The sequence below is a fragment of the Oncorhynchus kisutch genome, linkage group LG5 (assembly GCF_002021735.2).
Source record: "Oncorhynchus kisutch isolate 150728-3 linkage group LG5, Okis_V2, whole genome shotgun sequence".
NCBI classification, from domain to species: Eukaryota; Metazoa; Chordata; class Actinopteri; order Salmoniformes; family Salmonidae; genus Oncorhynchus; species Oncorhynchus kisutch.
This window is the reverse complement of record NC_034178.2, coordinates 49,601,100-49,623,879: the sequence shown is the minus strand read 5'-3', so window position 1 is coordinate 49,623,879 and position 22,780 is coordinate 49,601,100. Positions and strand designations below refer to the sequence as shown.

General features: G+C 43.7%; 1 protein-coding gene across 1 annotated transcript in view; it reads left to right on the top strand.

Annotated features, from left to right (window-relative positions):
* The window catches only part of slc4a8 (solute carrier family 4 member 8), a 60,259-nt gene that overhangs the window by 24,452 nt on the left and 13,027 nt on the right, over window positions 1-22,780 (top strand). The window contains exons 2-15 of the mRNA XM_020483543.2: window positions 7,068-7,149; window positions 8,238-8,393; window positions 9,610-9,745; window positions 9,838-9,998; window positions 10,913-11,110; window positions 11,811-11,899; window positions 14,360-14,517; window positions 15,032-15,119; window positions 15,346-15,492; window positions 15,709-15,809; window positions 16,105-16,279; window positions 21,274-21,407; window positions 21,514-21,759; window positions 21,952-22,057. Coding sequence (XP_020339132.2) covers window positions 7,068-7,149; window positions 8,238-8,393; window positions 9,610-9,745; window positions 9,838-9,998; window positions 10,913-11,110; window positions 11,811-11,899; window positions 14,360-14,517; window positions 15,032-15,119; window positions 15,346-15,492; window positions 15,709-15,809; window positions 16,105-16,279; window positions 21,274-21,407; window positions 21,514-21,759; window positions 21,952-22,057 — 1,977 coding nt within the window. The remainder of the gene's footprint in view (window positions 1-7,067; window positions 7,150-8,237; window positions 8,394-9,609; window positions 9,746-9,837; window positions 9,999-10,912; window positions 11,111-11,810; window positions 11,900-14,359; window positions 14,518-15,031; window positions 15,120-15,345; window positions 15,493-15,708; window positions 15,810-16,104; window positions 16,280-21,273; window positions 21,408-21,513; window positions 21,760-21,951; window positions 22,058-22,780) is intronic.

The window sequence follows — 22,780 nt, the reverse complement described above, 5'->3', positions numbered from 1 at the left end:
GAATTATTAGGGAATTGAGTCAAGGTCAGAATATAGCGTGTCTGTAGATACACCTTCATTTCTTAGATCTCCACCCTGAACGAATAGCGGGTGAATAGCTTGCTATTCTCATGCTTAAACTCAAGAATACGGATAGATTTATGTGCACTTAACTAGGGTCGGAATCGGCCCCTTAGTGAATAGATAGATGCCACAGTTTCCCAATCATATCCTTATGTAGTTGTCTAACTAACACACACACTCTTACCGCACCCACTGCTTATTGTTTTACCCCCTCCAGGCACTGACTGAAATGTACTCGGGTTGTCACGATGCCAACATTTTATTAACGATACTATACCAGGCCAAGTATCACGATACGATACCAGGTAGTATCGAGATGCACAGGGAAAATGTGTCTCCGCTGTGCATCGCGGCAAACAACTTCCGCATCATGCATGCATTATTTTCCAGAGAACTCATAGCCCCTCATTGATTAAACCTTACACAATGATTCACATGTCATTGTGGCAGTAAGCAGAACAATAATACATGAAACTCTCATTACTGTTTTGTGGTTCTTTTGATCGGTAGATTGAAAAATTCAGTAGTATCATAAGAAACAGTACTATGGTATTCATAAATCTTGGTATCATAAGTATCATAGAGTTTTGGTACTGTGATATTACCATGGTACCGGTATATCGTAAAACACTAAAGTGTACACGCACGCACACAGGAACACGCATTCACACACTGATATCCATATCAAGTGCGTGGAAGCATCCATCCATATGCATGAGGAGAGCTTTATTTAATCCCTACTGTTAATCACTACTTCTTGGTCAAAGGTAGGTAAAGGTTGCATTACTATGGAAGAGTAATGGTCAGAGTGGGAATTAATCAGAAATGACCCCCACCCACACTGTAGACTTAACACCAAGTACATGAGGCCTGCTTTTTATTTAATTTTTTATTTGATTTAAGATTTATTTAACTAGGCAAGTCAGTTAAGAACAAATTCTTATTTACAATGACGGCCTACCAAAAGGTAAAAGGCCTCCTGCGGGGACGGGGGCTGTGATTAAAAATACAAAAAAATATTAAAATATAGGCCAAAACACAGATCACAACAAGAGAGACACCACAACAATACATTAAGAGAGACCTAAGACAACAACATAGCATGGCAGAAACACATTACTTCTGCATGTGTGTTCAGTTAAACAGCTCTGTTGAAGATGCTGCAGGTTACAGATGGAGTACTCCTGGTAAACATGCTGAGCTCTGAGCATTAGGTCCAAACAGATCACTTTCCCACGAGCACACCACCCACATCAACCAATAGTACATCACTCCCCCACTCCTCCCTCCCTCACACACACACACATACACACACACACACACACACACACACACACACACACACACACACACACACACACACACACACACACACACACACACACTGCAGTGTAAGCAAAACTAATGTGAGAACACCAACAATGTTTATCATAAATGTGGTGAAACAAGTTAATCTAGAAACCTTGATCTCTCTGAAGATACAGTACAATATCACCAATATCGCCAACTAGCAGCATCAGTCAGTCTGATAGATGTGTCACTTTGTTTATTTATTGATCCAACTCTCCCTGGATGGCACAGATTGGAGGTTTCACTGGCCTGCCTGACCTTCACATCTCTTGTCTTCTTCAAGCCCAGGCCTAATGGGTGTTTGTGTGTGTGGTGTGTGTGTCTGTGTGCACATGTATGTGCCTGTGTGTATGTGTGTATGTCAAATTTCAATCAAATGTATTCATAAAGCCCTTACATCAGCTGATGTCACAAAGTTCTGTACAGAAACCCAGCCTAAAACCCCAAACAGCAAGCAATGCAGGTGTAGAAGCACGGTGGCTAGGAAAAACTCCCTGGAAAGGCAGAAACCTAGAGAGAAACCAGGCTCTAAGGGGTGGCCAGACCTCTTCTGGCTGTGCCTGGTGGAGATTATAACAGAACATGGCCAAGACGTTCAAATGTTCTAAGATGACCAGCAGGGTCAGATAATAATGATGAGAGTGGTTGTAGAAGGTGCAACAGGTCAGCACCTCAGGAGTAAATGTCAGTTGGTTTTTCATAGCCGATCATTCAGAGTATCTCTAGAGAGTGGAAAACAGCAGGTCTGGGACAAGGTAGCATGTCTCGGTGCGTGCGCGAGCGTGTGTGAAAGAAACAACCATCTGACCTATAATCCACTTTTTATGCATTAGTGTCATCCTCTGAGGCTCCTAATGTGAAATAGCCTCTGAGGCTGTTCTGACTGAAGTTTGAGTTCTCTCTGAGTTATCAAGTGTCTGTGCTTTGATGCTGGTTTTTGATAGGAAATCATCCGTTAGGGCCAGTTAGTGACTCTTTGGAACTGAGAATGGGGTTTGGTGCTCCAATTGACCTTCTGACACAGATGGCAAGGACTCTGAGACACCTTGCTGCCTGCCTTCCTCCGGACTTGCTCCAGAGACCATCTTTGCTTGCTCTCCCCATTTGACCACCTCCCTCCGATGACCACTCAGGCCATGCACTTTCCCGCCCCTCCACATTTTTTAAAATTATTTTTATTTCACCTTTATTTAACCAGGTAGGCTAGTTGAGAACAAGTTCTCATTTGCAACTGCGACCTGGCCAAGATAAAGCATAGCAGTGTGAACAGACAACACAGAGTTACACATGGAGTAAACAATTAACAAGTCAATAACACAGTAGAAAAAAAGGGGAGTCTATATACATTGTGTGCAAAAGGCATGAGGAGGTAGGCGAATAATTACAATTGTACGTTTTTTTTTTAAAGGTTTTCCTCTTGGATATTGCCTGTGCTTAGCGTTTCTTTTTATCCTGAAAAACTCCCCAGTCCTTAACTATTACAAGCTAACATGATGCAGCCACCACTATGCTTGAAAATATGGAGAGAGGTAAACAGTAATGTGTTGTATCGGATTTGCCCCAAAGATAACACTTTGTATTCAGGACAAAAAAGTTAATTGCTTTGCCTTGTTGCAAAGCAAAAAGAAGACTGTACAGAATAAACATATTTTTATTCTGTAGTCTTCCTTCTTTTCACTCTGTCAATTACGTTAGTATTGTGTCGTAACTCCAATGTTGATGATCCATCCTCAGTTTTCTCCTATCACAGCCATTAAAATGTTATTTTATTTCACCTTTATTTAACCAGGTAGGCTAGTTGAGAACAAGTTCTCATTTAGGGGAGTCTATATACATTGTGTGCAAAAGGCATGAGGAGGTAGGCGAATAATTACAATTTTGCAGATTAACACTGGAGTGATAAATGATCAGATGGTCATGTACAGGTAGAGATATTGGTGTGCAAAAGAGCAGAAAAGTAAATAAATAAAAACAGTATGGGGATGAGGTAGGTGAAAATGGGTGTCTATTTACTAATAGACTATGTACAGCTGCAGCGATCGGTTAGCTGCTCAGATAGCAGATGTTTGAAGTTGGTGAGGGAGGTAAAAGTCTCCAACTTCAGCGATTTTTGCAAATCGTTCCAGTCACAGGCAGCAGAGTACTGGAACGAAAGGCGGCCAAATGAGGTGTTGGCTTTAGGGATGATCAGTGAGATACACCTGCTGGAGCGCGTGCTACGGATGGGTGTTGCCATCGTGACCAGTGAACTGAGATAAGGCGGAGCTTTACCTAGCATGGACTTGTAGATGACCTGGAGCCAGTGGGTCTGGCGACGAATATGTAGCGAGGGCCAGCCGACTAGAGCATACAAGTCGCAGTGGTGGGTGGTATAAGGTGCTTTAGTGACAAAACGGATGGCACTGTTATAAACTGCATCCAGTTTGCTGAGTAGAGTGTTGGAAGCAATTTTGTAGATGACATCGCCGAAGTCGAGGATCGGTAGGATAGTCAGTTTTACTAGGGTAAGTTTGGCGGCGTGAGTGAAGGAGGCTTTGTTGCGGAATAGAAAGCCGACTCTTGATTTGATTTTCGATTGGAGATGTTTGATATGAATCTGGAAGGAGAGTTTACAGTCTAGCCAGACACCTAGGTACTTATAGATGTCCACATATTCAAGGTCCGAACCATCCAGGGTGATGATGCTAGTCGGGCATGCGGGTGCAGGCAGCGATCGGTTGAAAAGCATGCATTTGGTTTTACTAGCGTTTAAGAGCAGTTGGAGGCCACGGAAGGAGTGTTGTATGGCATTGAAGCTCGTTTGGAGGTTAGATAGCACAGTGTTCAAGGACGTGCGGAAATATATAGAAATATATAGAATGGTGTCGTCTGCGTAGAGGTGGATCAGGGAATCGCCCGCAGCAAGAGCAACATCATTGATATATACAGAGAAAAGAGTCGGCCCGAGAATTGAACCCTGTGGCACCCCCATAGAGACTGCCAGAGGACCGGACAGCATGCCCTCCGATTTGACACACTGAACTCTGTCTGCAAAGTAATTTTCGAACCAGGCAAGGCAGTCATCCGAAAAACCGAGGCTACTGAGTCTGCCGATAAGAATATGGTGATTGACAGAGTCGAAAGCCTTGGCAAGGTCGATGAAGACGGCTGCACAGTACTGTCTTTTATCGATGGCGGTTATGATATCGTTTAGTACCTTGAGTGTGGCTGAGGTGCACCCGTGACCGGCTCGGAAACCAGATTGCACAGCGGAGAAGGTACGGTGGGATTCGAGATGGTCAGTGACCTGTTTGTTGACTTGGCTTTCGAAGACCTTAGATAGGCAGGGCAGGATGGATATAGGTCTGTAACAGTTTGGGTCCAGGGTGTCTCCCCCTTTGAAGAGGGGGATGACTGCGGCAGCTTTCCAATCCTTGGGGATCTCAGATGATATGAAAGAGAGGTTGAACAGGCTGGTAATAGGGGTTGCGACAATGGCGGCGGATAGTTTCAGAAATAGAGGGTCCAGATTGTCAAGCCCAGCTGATTTGTACGGGTCCAGGTTTTGCAGCTCTTTCAGAACATCTGCTATCTGGATTTGGGTAAAGGAGAACCTGGAGAGGCTTGGGCGAGTAGCTGCGGGGGGGGCGGAGCTGTTGGCCGAGGTTGGAGTAGCCAGGCGGAAGGCATGGCCAGCCGTTGAGAAATGCTTGTTGAAGTTTTCGATAATCATGGATTTATCGGTGGTGACCGTGTTACCTAGCCTCAGTGCAGTGGGCAGCTGGGAGGAGGTGCTCTTGTTCTCCATGGACTTCACAGTGTCCCAGAACTTTTGGGAGTTGGAGCTACAGGATGCAAACTTCTGCCTGAAGAAGCTGGCCTTAGCTTTCCTGACTGACTGCGTGTATTGGTTCCTGACTTCCCTGAACAGTTGCATATCGCGGGGACTATTCGATGCTATTGCAGTCCGCCACAGGATGTTTTTGTGCTGGTCGAGGGCAGTCAGGTCTGGAGTGAACCAAGGGCTCTATCTGTTCTTAGTTCTGCATTTTTTGAACGGAGCATGCTTATCTAAAATGGTGAGGAAGTTACTTTTAAAGAATGACCAGGCATCCTCAACTGACGGGATGAGGTCAATGTCCTTCCAGGATACCCGGGCCAGGTCGATTAGAAAGGCCTGCTCACAGAAGTGTTTTAGGGAGCGTTTGACAGTGATGAGGGGTGGTCGTTTGACTGCGGCTCCGTAGCGGATACAGGCAATGAGGCAGTGATCGCTGAGATCCTGGTTGAAGACAGCGGAGGTGTATTTGGAGGGCCAGTTGGTCAGGATGACGTCTATGAGGGTGCCCTTGTTTACAGAGTTAGGGTTGTACCTGGTGGGTTCCTTGATGATTTGTGTGAGATTGAGGGCATCTAGCTTAGATTGTAGGACTGCCGGGGTGTTAAGCATATCCCAGTTTAGGTCACCTAACAGAACAAACTCTGAAGCTAGATGGGGGGCGATCAATTCACAAATGGTGTCCAGGGCACAGCTGGGAGCTGAGGGGGGTCGGTAGCAGGCGGCAACAGTGAGAGACTTATTTCTGGAGAGAGTAATTTTCAAAATTAGTAGTTCGAACTGTTTGGGTATGGACCTGGAAAGTATGACATTACTTTGCAGGCTATCTCTGCAGTAGACTGCAACTCCTTCCCCTTTGGCAGTTCTATCTTGACGGAAGATGTTATAGTTGGGTATGGAAATCTCTGAATTTTTGGTGGCCTTCCTGAGCCAGGATTCAGACACGGCAAGGACATCCGGGTTAGCAGAGTGTGCTAAAGCAGTGAGTAAAACAAACTTAGGGAGGAGGCTTCTGATGTTGACATGCATGAAACCAAGGCTTTTTCGATCACAGAAGTCAACAAATGAGGGTGCCTGGGGACATGCAGGGCCTGGGTTTACCTCCACATCACCCGCGGAACAGAGAAGGAGTAGTATGAGGGTGCGGCTAAAGGCTATCAAAACTGGTCGCCTAGAGCGTTGGGGACAGAGAATAAGAGGAGCAGGTTTCTGGGCATGGTAGAATATATTCAGGGCATAATGCGCAGACAGGGGTATGGTGGGGTGCGGGTACAGCGGAGGTAAGCCCAGGCACTGGGTGATGATGAGAGAGGTACCCTTCTCCATCTCATGCATGATGTTGTTGTTTTCTAAATTGCTTGTATTTTTGGTGTTCCTTTAAGCACTTTGAGATTCATTGTGTAATGAATAGCACTGTAAAAGTTACATTTATTATTATTATTATGATGTTGATCTAGTTCCTCACAGCTTCTGTTTGTACATGTGAGTGTGTGTGTGTGTCCGTCCGTGTGTATGTGTGAATGAGTGCATGTGTATGTGTGTAAACGTGTGTATGTGTGTGTGAGGTTCTAATGTTACACTCTTTTGAAAAAAGGGTTGCAAAGGGGTTATTTAGCGGTCCCCATAGGATAACCTTTTTGGTTCCAGGTAGAACCCTTTTTGGTTTCAAGTAGAACCCTCTTGGGTTCCATGTAGAACCCTCTGTGGAAAGGTTTCTTCATGGAACCTAAAATGGTTTTACTTGGATCCAAAAAAGCTTATTCAAAGGTTTCTCCATTTTAGGTTCTAGATAATACCTTTTTTCTAAGAGTTTATTTTCTGTGTTTGTATCTTCCAGAGGGCAGATGAGGAAGTGGTAGTGGACCAAGGAGGAACCAGCTCAGTCCTCAACATCCACTATGAGAAGGAGGAGCTAGAGGGTGAGACACCTGACCACCTCATTAACCTTTATCTGTGTGTATGTGTGCTTAACAATTGAGCTCATATATTTTTCAGCACAGGAGTCGGGCAACCACTGTTCATGTGCAAGTGTGTATATATATTTGTGTGTTTGTATGAGCATATTTGCATGTGTTAGCACAATATTGTGTACCACGCAGGTTTGTTCATGAGAGAATGCCAAGTGTGTCTTTCTTTCTAGTGTGTGTAAGTGTGTATGTGTTTGTCCATCCCTGGCCATGTTCTGGTTCAAATGTATAGAGATCTACATTAATAATGGATCCGCCAGGTAGGCCTGGGCAGGTTGAGGGGGGTCTACTCTGTCATTGGTTTGTGTGTGTGTGTGTGTGTGTGTGTGTGTGTGTGTGTGTGTGTGTGTGTGTGTGTGTGTGTGTGTGTGTGTGTGTGTGTGTGTGTGTGTGTGTTGTCTCACTTTCCTCTGTAATGAGGAGAAAGCTGGATAGAGAACTGAACACACCCTGATGATTTGACTCTTCTAACTCTCCTATAACACATTATTCTGACAACCTTCTTATAGTATTAACGGGTAGCTGTCGACTCACATCAAGTACATTTGCACTGAATGTTTATCAAGGTAGCTGACACGCGCACACACACACACACACACACGCACGCACAAACACAGACACAAACACACGCACACAGCCGCCAACATGTGGCTGGCCAAAGGCTGTTGTGTCATGCATTATTCTTGACTGCCTAACAGATGAGATTGGGCAGATTCAACAACTTCAACAGCTGCTTGATTCCTGACTGCTGTGGGCCTTTAGAACTTGAACTCTTATTTACTTCATCCTGCCCTTAGCTGTTTTACCTGTCCCATTGTGCTGGATAAGTATAATCAAGCTTACCTAAAGTATTTATAGAAAACGATGTAGGACCCATGTTGAATATGCATCATTGCACCAAGCTAAATCACAAAACATTTGTTCACTCTCTCTCTTTCTCTGAGTTTTTATAGTGCTGATGTGAGGGCTATTAAATCTGTCTCTCTCCCTCTCTCTGATCTACCTCTTTTCCTCTCTGTTCCACCTCGCTCCCTCTCCAGGCCACAGGACTCTGTTTTTGGGGGTGAGTATGCCCATGGGTAGACAGAGCCACCGCCACCACCGCCCCCATGGCTCACGCCACCGCAAGAAGGACAGGAGGGCAGGGAACGCTACGCAGCAGGACGAGGAGGGAGAGGGGGCCTCAGCCTCTCATGGTGACATACACACACAAACTTGTTTTCTATCCTCGAAAATTGATTTGCATTCAAAATCTAATTTTCCCTAAACTTAATCATAACCCATAACCCTAACCCTAACCCTAATCCTAAACCTAACCCCTAACCCTAATTGTAACCCTAACCCTAAACCTAGCCCCTAATCTTAAAATAACATTTGTCCTCATGGGGACGTGGGAAATGTCACCAGGAGGGAGAATCTTCCTTGTTTTATTATCCTTGAGGAGACTTTGGGGGATTTTAGGTCCCCATAAGGGTAGAAGAACAAGACCACACACACAATGTACACTGTACACGTGCAGCAATTTGACTATGTTCAATCCAAACAGCGTCATGTGGAATTTCAATGAAATCCTATATAAATGTTTCTGTGTCCATGAATGAACATGGACACTAACTGTACATCATGTCCAAGGTTGCATGTGGGGGACATTTCTCTGCAGTTCTATCCCTGAGGTTGTTCTATGGGAAGCCATTCACATGTGTAGGCTGACCTACGTGTTTATATTTCCTCTCTGTTAGAGAGAGGATGGTAAACAAATCAAGTCAATACTGCAGCACAGGCCAGGCCAGACAGCTAGGCCAGTGGTGTTAATCCATGTCACCTTCACAGGGCTGTGGACACACTGCTAATGCAACCTGCCTCAGCACCCCAGGCTAATATGGATAATCATGCTGATTAGGCAGCCCAGAGCAGGAACTGGCACGCATAAAACACACAAACACACACACACACTATTGTGTCAGTGTCAGGGGACAGGGGGGGGGGGGGGGGGGGGGGGTTCCATCTGCAATATGGTCTGAAATACTGTAATATCTTTGAGGTCAACAAGATTTAAGTCAATAATCCCTCCATCAACACAGGCAGGAAACAATTGTAAATATCTAAACAGTCCATCTCCTATCATTATTTACTCTGCTTCTCTTCTCTTCCCAACCCACACATCCTATCCTACTACCTCTGCTCCCACCATTATTTCTTCTTTCTCTATCGTTCCATCATTCTCCCTTTTCCATCTCTCTTCTACCCAAATCTCTATCCTTCCTTTTCTCTCCTCTTCATCGCTCCTCTGTTCATCTCTCTTCACCTTCCCTGCCCTGTATCCCTCTCTCTTCCCTCTTAATATCTCTCCCCTCATCATCTCTCTCTATCCATGCTTCTCTCTCTCCTCTTCATCTCTCTCACTCCATGTAGACACTCCATCCCAGCGTGTCCAGTTCATTCTGGGGACAGAGGAGGATTCTGAACATGTGGCCCACGAGCTCTTCACTGAGCTGGATGAGATCTGTGTCAAAGAGGGCAAGGACGCAGAGTGGAAAGAAACTGCCAGGTCAGGGAGGGACATAGGAGTGTGTGTATACGTGAGGCTTGTGAGAGTCCCTACATTGCTTTAACCGCTAAACATCTCTCTCATCCCTGTAGGTGGTTGAAGTTTGAGGAGGACGTGGAGGATGGAGGAGAGAGGTGGAGTAAGCCCTATGTGGCCACGCTGTCCCTCCACAGCCTGTTTGAGCTGCGTAGCTGCCTCATCAACGGCAGTGTGCTGCTGGACATGCAGGCCAACACCATCGAGGAGATCGCAGGTTAGTCAGACCAATACACAGACAGGGAAGAGCCTGTGGTCCAGACACATGTATGACTCCCCACCAGAGACAGGGGTTCAATTCCCATATCTACCTTCCCTCATCCTCTGATCTCACATCTTCCAGAATAACGTGTCAAAATACAAACAAAGTATAATAAAACACTACACAGACAAATATCTTCAATCAATCAATATATTGAACAGGAATCAAAAGTCCAGTTCAAGAATAGGTTAAAAAAAAAGCACACACAAAACATCACCTCAACAGCTGCTACTAACAGACCAATTACAAATTCCCCAAAGAAAATATGACATATGTACAGTATTAGCTTTACATTGACAAGAAATTGTCACCATATTGCTAGACTAGTCCCCCGCCCCCATAATATATAAAGTCATTACAGTCAAATGAGAGATGATGATGAGAACTTGCATGCACTGTGATGCTGGAGGGCTAGAGCAGTGAACTGTGTCTATCTCACACTGGCCTGACATTTCACCAGATGGACTGAGGGTGACAGGCTGAACAGGTGGCACCTGTCAGCTGCACCTGTCTGTCTAGATGATGTAAGAGCATTGTGTCTAACAGCATACAGAGACGGTCTTATCTTATCATGCATGACATGATAAGACACAACAATGAATATGCAGCCATGATGGTGGTGTGCTCCACACCTCTGCTGATTATTCTCTGCAATCACACCAATCAGTACAGAAGCACACTTCAGTGCTGAGCGATTAGTGCTTTTTGAGGTCGGTTCAGTTTCAGTTTGATTATGACAAAATAATCATGGTTTTCAGTTTCATTTTCCTGCTCATTAAAAAAAATAGTCCTCCCTCATCTTAAATGGCACTGACCACCACTGTTAGTTACAGAGTCTATGGTTGTTTTTGTGGTGTGTCCTGGTGCAGATATGGTGTTGGACCAGCAAGAGGCGTCCCATGAGCTGGACGACAGTGTGAGGCTGAAGGTAAGGGAGGCCCTGCTGAAGAGACACCACCACCAGAACGAGAAGAAGAGGTCAGGCCATCACCAGCTCATCCCTGACATGGTGCGCTCTTTCGCCGATGCCGGACGCAAGCACTCTGAACCCCACATGGACAAGAGCGGTGGGTACCAGGAGAAAAGTGTGGGAGGAAGGGCAGAGAGAAGGGAAGGGGAGGATAGAAAGCAGGTTGACATTTATTCTCATGAATCTTGCCCTGGAGGCAGAGCTGATTTCCGCTAAATGGGCCAGCTGCTAAGTCAAAATTGGCTATATCGTAAAAATTCATGACAATACAAATGTGCTTTTTTGTCCTAATTTAATTAGGCTAGTAGTGTGGTTACGGTTAGGGTTATGTAAAAAGTCTGATTGTATTAATTGTGTCTGTGCCAGTCAGAGGCCACTCTGCAGAGCTACTTCTGCAGGGCTACTTCCAGTACATGAGTCACTCCAATAAATACCAACATGCTGATGGAAAGGGGGGGGAAGGAGGGAAAAGGTGAGGAGGAGGGAAAAGTGAGAGAGGAAGTGAGGGAGGGAGTCAACAGGTGGGTGACAGATAGAAAGAGAGTGGGGAGAGAGAGAGAAAGAGAGTGGGACGTAGTAACTAATCAGACAGCCTTCTATGATGTGTCAAAAAGTATCATTGAAACTTCCGTTAGTCGTCTGCCAGGAATCAATAAAATTGTTCCCAAAGACAAAATGTCTGATATATTAGCTGAACAACGATTAGTTTCACTCTCTTGGCAGTTGACCAGAAGTACAGAGGAAAGTGTACCAACAGCACCTCACACACACTCCTCCACACCGCTCTGATCCCTCAGGTCCAACTGTCTCCCCCCAGCCTCCCCCCACCAACATAGAGGTAAAAAATGGAGCCAACCACGACAACAGCCAAGTGGACCTTAGCAAGGTACGTGTGTGTGTGTGCTCGTGTTAGTGTGTGTGTGTTTGGTACCACGGTGAAGTGACTCACTGCTGTCTGGATCAGAGAGCTGTGAAGATCACACCAGACACACAGAGACAGAGAGAGACAGAGAGAGACAGAGAGAGAGAGAGAGAGAGAGAGAGAGAGAGATGGACACTCTTAGTCTCTCATTGATCTAATCCTTATGGGAGCCAATTCGGCTTTCTCCTTGAACAGCAAATACTTCTGTCTAAGGAAAAGTGGCCAAATATAGACAAATGCATATTGTACAACAGCATCCAAATTAAACTCAACACCATACATATGGACCTAGCCATTACAGTGAATTGCACACCAGTATAATATAAACAATGTACAGTGTTACACAGACCTCAGCACACAGACATCCCCTGACTTGCTGACTGGGTAATACTGTGTGGCTGCTATGCACCATCCTGCTGGAATCAGTCACTGGTGCCAGTCAGGGAACATCTGGGCCACACAGCGCCCACCAGGGAGGAGCAGGGGTACTACACATGGTCTTATAATTACTGAGCCACATCCCGTCCCAGGCAGCCTTTATCATATATAACATTATTCAGATTTAAGGATGCATCTCAATACTATATAGTGGTTTAATCTCCTTGTCTCCTTCCCTTCACCTGCTCTGATACGCATCATCAGACTGGTGAAAGCATATTCCTGATTCTGTATCCACTATGTGTTCTCAGATCAGTACAGATGAAGATGAGGAGAAGAAGTCAGGTTAGACTAAGGACTAGAAACCCAAGGCCTGAACTCATATAGTAATACTGTAAAAAGATACACAAGCATAGTATAGATACATAGACAAGTGTGATACTGCAGCTACAGTGGGGCAAAAAAGTATTTAGTCAGCCACCAATTGTGCAAGTTCTCTCACCTAAAATGATGAGAGAGGCCTGTAATGTTCCTCATAGGTACACTTCAACTATGACAGACAAAATGAGAAAAACAAATTCAGAAAATCACATTGTAGGATTTTTAATGAATTTATTTTCAAATTATGGTGGAAAATAAGTATTTGGTCAATTACAAAAGTTTATCTCAATACTTTGTTATATACCCTTTGTTGGCAATGACAGAGGTCAAACATTTTCTGTAAGTCTTCAGAAGGTTTTCACACACTCTTGCTGGTATTTTGTCCCATTCCTCCATGCAGATCTCCTCTAGAGCAGTGATGTTTTGGAGCTGTTGCTGGGCAACACGGACTTTCAACTCCCTCCAAAGATTTTCTATGGGGTTGAGATCTGGAGACTGGCTAGGCCACTCCAGGACCTTGAAATGCTTCTTACGAAGCCACTCCTTTGTTGCCCGGGCGGTGTGTTTGGGATCATTGTCATGCTGAAAGACCCAGCCACGTTTCATCTTCAATGCCCTTGCTGATGGAAGGAGGTTTTACATCAAATTCTCATGATACATGGCCCCATTCATTCTTTCCTTTACACGGATCAGTCGTCCTGGTCCCTTTGCAGAAAAACAGCCTCCATGCAGATCTCCTTGTCTCCTTCCCTTCACCTGCTCTGATACGCATCATCAGAAGAAGATTGGGAGAATGTCATATGGTCAGATGAAACCAAAATATAACGTGGAGGACAAAGCTTGCTGAGTTGCATCCAAAGAACACCATACCTACTGTGAAGCATGGGGGTGGAAACATCATGCATGGGGGTGTTACTTTGGTCCCAGCTCTCTGCAGGTCATTCACTAGGTCCCCCCGTGTGGTTCTGGGATTTCTGCTCACCGTTCTTGTGATCATTTTGACCCCACGGGTTGAGATCTTGCGTGGAGGCCCAGATTGAGGGAGATTATCAGTGGTTTTGTATGTCTTCCATTTCCTAATAATGGCTCCCACAGTTGATTTCTTCAAACCAAGCTGCTTACCAATTGCAGATTCAGTCTTCCCAGCCTGGTGCAGGTCTACAATTTAGTTTCTGGTGTCCTTTGACAACTCTTTGGTCTTGGCCATAGTGGAGTTTGGAGTGTGACTGTTTGAGGTTGTGGACAGGTGTCTTTTATACTGATAACAAGTTTAAATACAGGTAACGAGTGGAGGACAGAGGAGCCTCTTAAAGAAGACGTTACAGGTCTGTGAGAGCCAGAAATCTTGCTTGTTTGTAGGTGACCAAATACTTATTTTCCACCATAATTTGCAAATAAATTCATTAAAAATCCTACAATGTAATTTTCTGGATTTTTTTTCTCATTTTGTCTGTCATAGTTGAAGTGTACCTATGATGAAAATTACAGGCCTCTCTCATCTTTTTAAGTGGGAGAACTTGCACAATTGGTGGATGACTAAATACTTTTTTGCCCCACTGTATGTAGCCTACTGTGGCAGTATTTAGTACTATATTAATGGCTTTTTGTCTATAGGTCAGGGATTTAGTTGAAGCATTCAAAAACCTCCTTCCTCTCCTCTCCCAGGTGGACATGCACTTCATGAAGAAGATTCCTACAGGAGCCGAGGCCTCTAACGTCCTGGTGGGAGAGCTGGACTTCCTGGAGAGACCTGTGGTGGCCTTCGTACGCCTCTCCCCTGCCGTACTGCTCACTGGCCTCACTGAGGTCCCCATACCCACCAGGTAGTCTACTGTGTGTGTGTGTGTGTGTGTGTGTGTGTGTGTGTGTGTGTGTGTGTGTGTGTGTGTGTGTGTGTGTGTGTGTGTGTGTGTGTGTGTGTGTGTGTGTGTGTGTTTGTGTTTGTGTGTGTGTCCTGCTCACTGGCCTCACTGAGGTCCCCATGCCCACCAGGAGTTCTACTGTTTTTGGTGTGTGTGTGTGTGTCTGTCTGTCTGACCTGCTCACTGGCTTCACTGAGGTCCCAATACCCACCAGGTAGTGTTGGTCCTATTCTATGATTCGAATGCATTCATATGATAATGTTAGTAAGAGGGGACACACTCCAGAATGATTATTGGCTAAAAGCAGTTGGTGGCTGAAGTGTGTAGAATCTTCAGTAAATTAACAGAAAATGACAGACGATATTCTGGTCAGATAGGACAGCCACCCGATGCTTTCATAGCATAGTAGCGTTGCGTATGATAGCATAGCAGTATCCAGTAGTATCCAGTATTGTTAACCCAGTCACTGTTGCAGGTTCATGTTCATCCTCCTGGGCCCAGACGGAAAGGCTCAGCAGTACCACGAGATTGGCCGCTCCATGGCAACCATCATGACTGACGAGGTAAAGTTCAACAAAAGTCTACATTCTTCCTCTTTAACACTAAACATTCTGGGGGTAAATGGCAACTCTTGGCAGCCCTAGATAGAGTTACAGAACGTTCCAGTTTGTGTGCCAGATCTTTGTCCTTGTTCTGTGTCAGATCTCAGTTGGCACAGGCAATTCATTACCTCCTATCTTTATCAGATCACTCTCCCTCTCTCGTTCTCCCTTCCTCTCTCTCTGTCAGATTTTCCATGATGTGGCATATAAAGCTAAGGACCGCAGTGACCTGCTGGCTGGTATAGATGAGTTTCTGGATCAGGTAACCGTTCTGCCCCCCGGGGAGTGGGACCCTTCCATCCGCATCGAGCCCCCCAAGAGTGTCCCCTCTCAGGTAATGTGACTGTGGTAATGCGACTGTCCCTTTGGCTATATTTTATGTATGGTTTAAGTGATCCATTAAACAATGTGGAGCAAACATGAGCACCAGTATGCTACATTTGTAAAGGTTTGTGGCAAGGCTTTTTGTGATTGGGGTTCAAATTGTGCTGTTTGTTCCTGATTGGCTGCTGTTGCTCATTGGGAGTTGTTTGAATGGTTGTGTGTGCAGGAGAAGCGGAAAATTCCAGGGATGCCCAACGGTACGACCTGCCCTGTGGAAGAGGAGTTTCACGCAGAACATCATGGTCCTGAGCTCCAGAGAACAGGAAGGTATGTTGCACTGAACAACAAACAGGGTTAGGAGTTAGGCTTAGGTTTCTGCTGCTGGGGAACTCAATCAATGCATAAGAACAAGGATATTGCCCACAGTATTGCTATTTCTAAATAAAAGTGAATTTATTGTCTAAATGGAGACAAACAAGCAATATTTTTGTTCTTGTGACTTTGACTGAGTTACTTTTGTATTTAACTTTTTATTTAGCCTAATTGAGCTTTGAACTCATAAGGTGATGTATTGATATTGGTACTGCTCTCCTCCCACTCCTCCTCCCCCTCTCCTGTGTAGATTGTTTGGGGGTCTGATCCTGGACATTAAGCGGAAGGCTCCGTTCTATCTGAGTGACTACAAAGATGGGTTGAGTCTTCAGTGTGTTGCCTCCTTCCTCTTCCTCTACTGCGCCTGCATGTCCCCAGTCATCACCTTCGGAGGCCTGCTGGGGGAGGCTACGGAGGGACGCATTGTAAGAACACATACATCCAAATGTGACCGACCACCTCGATTTGGTCTTGTGTTGCAACATTTTTTACATTGGATAAAAGTAGAGACTCTCAGCTACAAAATGGTATATAATACACTGCCGTTGAGGAACAATGGGAAAGTAATTCTGCTTTGAAAGTTGATAAACTTGTAACCCCACTTTTGAGAAAATGGCCCTTGAATATTTTGGTAAACCTACCCTAGAGCTCTTCTTTATCTACACCTATTCAGCATCATTCACACCCTCTTAAGCCTTAGCCCCACCCATCTCTTTAAGGATTCACATGTGAGGCCATGTGCTAAACAGAGTGAGTAAGGTAGTGTAGTAAACAACCAAAGATGTCAAGACTAAAAGTGGTGAAAGTAGTAGCCTACAATAAGGAAAAACGGCAGGTAAAAATACACGTTTATCTAGTCCTTTGTTTATATCCTAATCTGACTTTGGTGTAGGTCATGTTGTTTTTCACGTTACCGCCTCTGGTAAACACACACTATAAATCTTAGGTTATTTGTCACATGCACAGGACACAGTAAGTGTAAACATTACAGTGAAATGGTTACTTGCATATTTGCATAGTAGCAATATTACAAATAGAGAGCGTCTAGATAAAAATATTTTATAAATATTTTATAATTATTATATGATGCTTACCCAGACACACTTGTCTAAACTGATGGCTCATGTGAAAGAAATGTCATCCGTAATCACCCCCAGACACACCTGGCTAACATGATGGGTCATGTAATCATCTGGCCAAGTGGATTCTTTTGTTTAGACATGTAGCTAGCTAGCTAAACAATGAACCATAATCCCAATTAAATTAAATGCTGTAGAATGAATCTGCAGGTAGCTAAAGCTAACCAACTAGGTTCAATGTTATAACTAGGCCATAGGCTCTAACTAGCAAAGCAAATGGTTTCTGAGATACAAATAATATTACTACAGAGATCATACACGTAACGTTAGCTAGCGTGCCAGCAAGCTAACACTAGCTATATAACAGAATGTTTTAACTTGCAATAAAAAAAAGTGACTTTCTGGCTAAATTAGAAACTTCTAATATCTGAAAATGTAGCTAGACTCAAACCCGTATGTATACATGGAGGAACTCTTCACGACAGACTGCAGGTTGCAAGATCAAACCCCCCAGCTGACAAGGTACAAATCTGTCGTTCTGCCCCTGAACAAGGCAGTTAACCCACTGTTCCCAGGCCGTCATTGAAAATAAGAATTTGTTCTTAACTGACTTGCCAAGTTAAATAAAGGCAAAATAAAAAAAGTAAGTTCTCCTCCTGTGTCATTTCATTTTGTTTGTGGCTACAGCTTGTTTGGCCCGTTGTGTCAAGTCACTCCATTTCATACTGACATTTGCAAAAAGTAGTTCGATAGCGCCTGCTATATTTAGGGCAGCAATGTTATTGAGAGCAGTAGCAGCACTTTTGCAGTTCTCCATGGCTAACGTTATATCTTTAAAAAAAGAGCTGTGGTAGCAAGGATTACCTACACATACTGAGGAGCTCATGTTATAGACAGAAGCATGCTACATGGCAGACCAATCCAAACTCATCTCTCGGTATATCCAGCCCATCCATTATCTCAGCAAATCATGGCTATCAGGAAGGTTCCTGTCTTTTTCCATGGCTAAACCAACTAGGCTTGTAATTTAACAATTGTATTTGTATTTACAGATGGTATACAAGTTTGTTATTGAGACATATCAAAGTCCACATGTTCACGAAGGCATTTCTGCAACAACAAAAATACATTTTGATCAACAGCAAAAAAAATACGTTCAAATGCCTATCCTGTGAAGTAGTGACATGCGCCTAGCTTCCTGAAACGGGTCACAAATATGTTCACACACACTCACAGACCCCTGCACTAGTGGTGCACGGGTCAGCTGTTTGTTCGCCTTCCCGCAATTGCTAATAACCCATCCGCAAATGTGCAACTATATGTGATAAAGTGAAAATCTGAGGCCCACACCCGGCCCTAACCTGCTAATATAGAAAATGCACTGTAGGCTACAGTCAGAATCGGAGGGACGTTTTGTTATAGCCTGAATGAAAAATGTAGATTTTGTGCCACTGGCCTACAGAGTGGAATTATGTTTTAAGAAATGTTTACAAATTAATAAAAAATTTAAAGCTGAAATGTCTTGAGTCAGTAATTAGTCAACCCCTTTGTAATGGCAAGACTAAATTAGTTCAGGAGTAAAAATGACCTTAAATCACATACAGTGCATTAGTAAAGTATTCAGACCCCTTGACCTTTTCCACATCAATCTACACACAATATCCCATAATGACAAAGCAAAAACAGGTTTTTAGAAATGTTTGCAAATGTATTAAAGTAAATAAACTGAAATATAACATTTCCATAAGTATTCAGACCCTTTTGGTCAGTACTTTGTTGAAGCACCTTTGGCAGCGATTAATGCGATTAACCCATCTTCTTGGGTATGACGCTACAAGCTTGGCACACCTGTATTTGGGAGTTTCTCCCATTCTTCTCTGCAGATCCTCTCAAGCTCTGTCAGGTTGGATGGGAGCTGCACAGCTATTTTCAGGTCTCTCCAGAGATGTTCGATCGAGGTCAAGTCCGGTCTCTGGCTGGGCCACTCAAGGACATGGGCCACTCGAGACTTGTCCCGAAGCCACTCCTGCGTTGTCTTGGCTGTGTGTTTAGGGTCGTTGCCTTCACCCCAGTCTGAGGTCCTGGGCACTCTAGAGCAGGTTTTCATTAAGGATCTCTCTGTCCTTTGCTCCATTCATCTTTCCCTCAATGCTTACTAGTCTCCCAGTCCCAACATGTACCAAAGAAATTAACTTTATGTCCTGAATACAAAGTGTTATGTTTCAACACAACACATCACTGAGTACCACTGTTCATATTTTCAATCATGGTGGTGGCTTCATCATGTTATGAGAATGCTTGTCATCAGCAAGGACTAGAGAGTTTTATTTTGGATAAAAAGAAACGGAATAGAGCTAAGCACAGGCAAAATCATAGAGGAAAACCTGGTTCTGTCTGCTTTCCAACAGACACTGGGAGACAAATACACCTTTCAGCAGGACAATAACCTAAAACACAAGGCCAAATATACATTATACTGTAGTTGCTTACCAAGACGCCATTGAATGTTCCTGAGTGGCCTAGTTACAGCTTTGACATAAATTGCCTTGAAAATCTATGGCAAGACTTGAAAGTGGCTGTCTAGCAATGATCAACAGCCAACTAGACAGAGGTTGACAGAGGTTGAGTTTTTAAAATAATTATGTGCGAATATTGTACAATCCAGGTGTGCAAAGCTCTTAGAGACTTACCCAGAAAGACTCACAGCTATAATCAATGTCAATGCTGATTCTATTGACTCAGGGATGTGAATACTTATATAAATTAGATATTTCATTTTCAATACACTTGCAAACATTTCCATAAAAAAAAGGTCATTATGGGGTGTTGTGTGTAGATTTGTGAAGAACAAAAAGAGAAAAAAAGTATTACAGTTTGATTTCAAACTGTAAGAACAAAATGTGGAATAAGTCCAGCGGTATGAATACTTCCTGAAGGCACTGCATGTTTCTGTTTATAATTTCGGACATTATGGTAGGCTATTTGTTAGTCAACTTGTCTATAATGAAATATATGCAGCTTCTCTTCTGTCATTAGATGTTTCCCTAGAAGACTAAATAAACCCTTGCTCACCAGAATAATGTCATAAATGGAAAGAATGAAAGTTTTCTCTGTCATCTCTGTTTCTTTCGCAGAGCAAAGATGTTCAGGGACCAGGGAGAAAATACAATAACTCAACAACAACAAAAAACGGGAAAGATTTTCTGTGCAAAAATTGAAAGCTGTGAAAACGACCCAACATGTTTCTTCTGATAAGATTTCAGTTCGGCTTGGATGCATATTTTATGTGGTTGAAATACTATCAGCTTTTATGATGCTGATAAAGATAGCACCTCTACAGATGGTATCTGACTGCGCATTCATATTCTCTCAAGATGCTGAAAGAAAGAAATACAATTTCTCCACTCCTGTTCCCAGATTCAAAATATGGCCTACATTTGTTGTATAATTTCACTGCAAGAAATGCTTAATTCTGCAGGAGTTATTATTAGGATATGTGAGAGGTTATAGACCTACAGTCCAGATTTTTGTTTCCATTTAACCCATCTAAACAGTAGACTACAGTTCCCTTGACGTGTCATAGGCTTATTTCAAGTCTTGTGACTGTGGAATTTGTATAGCGCCTCACAATCATCAAACATAACATAACCAGTCAGCACTGCTATCATCCTCTTTTACCACTTCACCAAATCATTTCTAAACATTTATTTTATGGCCCTCCCTTCTCTTTATTTTCAACTCTCTATTTCGCAGCTTTTCTCTTATTGAATTAAACTCTGACATTGTCCGTTTTGCCTCTGTGGATCGACATGAACTTTTTCTACCTGTTACCAAAAGCATTTGGCGATTGGCATGTAGGCTATTTGACTATCGTACAGTTAGGACCGAAAGCTTAGGCTTATGCACAAGTACCAGATAGTCTAAAATAATGAAAGAAAAACCTCAATGTTTCCTATATAAATTGTACAAGAAGGATATATATTCACTCAGCTTCCCTCCAACCACACAATATTGAATGACTCTAAACCCGTGCATCACTATCACACACACACTCATGTACAGTCAGATCAAATCAAATACATATGCATGCACGCACACACATACACTCTCACACACCAACACTCTCACTCACACCCTTTTGTCTTGCTTGTGTGTGTGTGTGTGTGTGTGTGTGTGTGTGTGTGTGTGTGTGTGTGTGTGTGTGTGTGTGTGTGTGTGTGTGTGTGTGTGTGTGTGTGTGTGTGTGTGTGTGTGTGTGTGTGTGTGTGTGTGTGTGTGTGTGTGTGTGTGTGTGTGTGTGTGTGTGTGTGTGTGTGTGTGTGTGTGTGTGTGTATCTCAGAGTGCCATTGAGTCTCTGCTGGGAGCATCCATGACAGGAGTGGCCTACTCTCTGTTTGCTGGTCAGCCTCTCACCATCCTGGGTAGCACAGGCCCTGTCCTCGTCTTTGAGAAGATCCTCTTCAAGTTCTGCAAGTCAGTACATTCTCTTCATTATATTAATGTATTATAATGTATTATAATTAGGGCCTGACTGTTAATATTTCCTCTGACTGTCTCCCAACCCCCCTCCCTCTCTCAGGGACTATGACCTGTCCTACCTGTCTCTGAGGACCTGTATCGGCCTGTGGACGGCCTTCCTGTGTCTCGTCCTGGTGGCCACAGATGCCAGCTCCCTGGTCTGCTACATCACCCGCTTCACAGAAGAAGCCTTTGCTTCCCTTATCTGCATCATCTTCATTTACGAGGCTCTGGAGAAGCTCATCCACCTGGGGGAACACTACCCCATCAACACCCACAGCGACCTGGACAAGCTCACACTGGCATAGTGAGGACCATACACCTTCCTGTTTCTACCTTTTTCTGTTTCTGTCTTTATCTGTTTGTTACTTTATTTCCATTTTCTCATTTTGTGTAATTTAGTCCCTTTGAATTATTTCTACTATGTGTGTGAGAGTATACTTAAGAGTATGTTTTCTGTGGCTTAAGTGAATTCAATTGAGTATATCTCTCTCTGTAGCTGTCGGTGTGCAGAGCCTGATAACCCCAGTAATACAACCCTGGAGCTATGGAGTCAGAAAAACATCACTGCTTCTGCTGTGCCTTGGGCCAACCTTACTGTCAAGGTAACTCAGCCGACACAGGCTCATGTGGGGCCCAAAAGGCAGCAAAAATAAATAAATAAAAGTATGATTAAAATAATTAAGGAAATATATAATGTATATATTATATATGTAGTACATATTTTATAATTTTTCACTGCGACCACAGGAAGACTCAATGACTGTAGTCAGCCAGCTGCTGCCTGCTGCCTCTCCACTAATCATCAGATGGGGGGAGGAGAGGAGGTAGGGGGCCCACGTGGGTAACTGGGGGTTGATTGGGTAACTGATTAATACAATTCAAATTAACTACATAATAAATACATGTGACTGGTCAATTGTATGATTCAGGGGCTGGGCCCAAGCCTGTAGGGGGCACTAGAGGCAAAACAAAATGTATATATAAAAAATATATATTCTTATCATTTTTATCCAACCAGAGGAGCCCGTGTTCAATGTTCAAAATAGACCAGACAGCATAATTTAGCCACAAAGGATTAACAGTTAATGAAAAAATAACTGTGGATTAAGTTTTATCACACAAATACAGGTCTCTGCCAAAATGAAGGAAACCCCAACATAAAGGTCTTCAAAGGGTGTTGGGCACCATGATCTGCCAGAACAGCTACAATGCTCCTTGACATAGATTCTACAAGTGGCCCTAAAACATGCCAGGAAAATGCACTGCACACGTAACATATACTTTGTATCCTTTGTTTACTCAAGTATTTCCTTTATTTTGTCAGT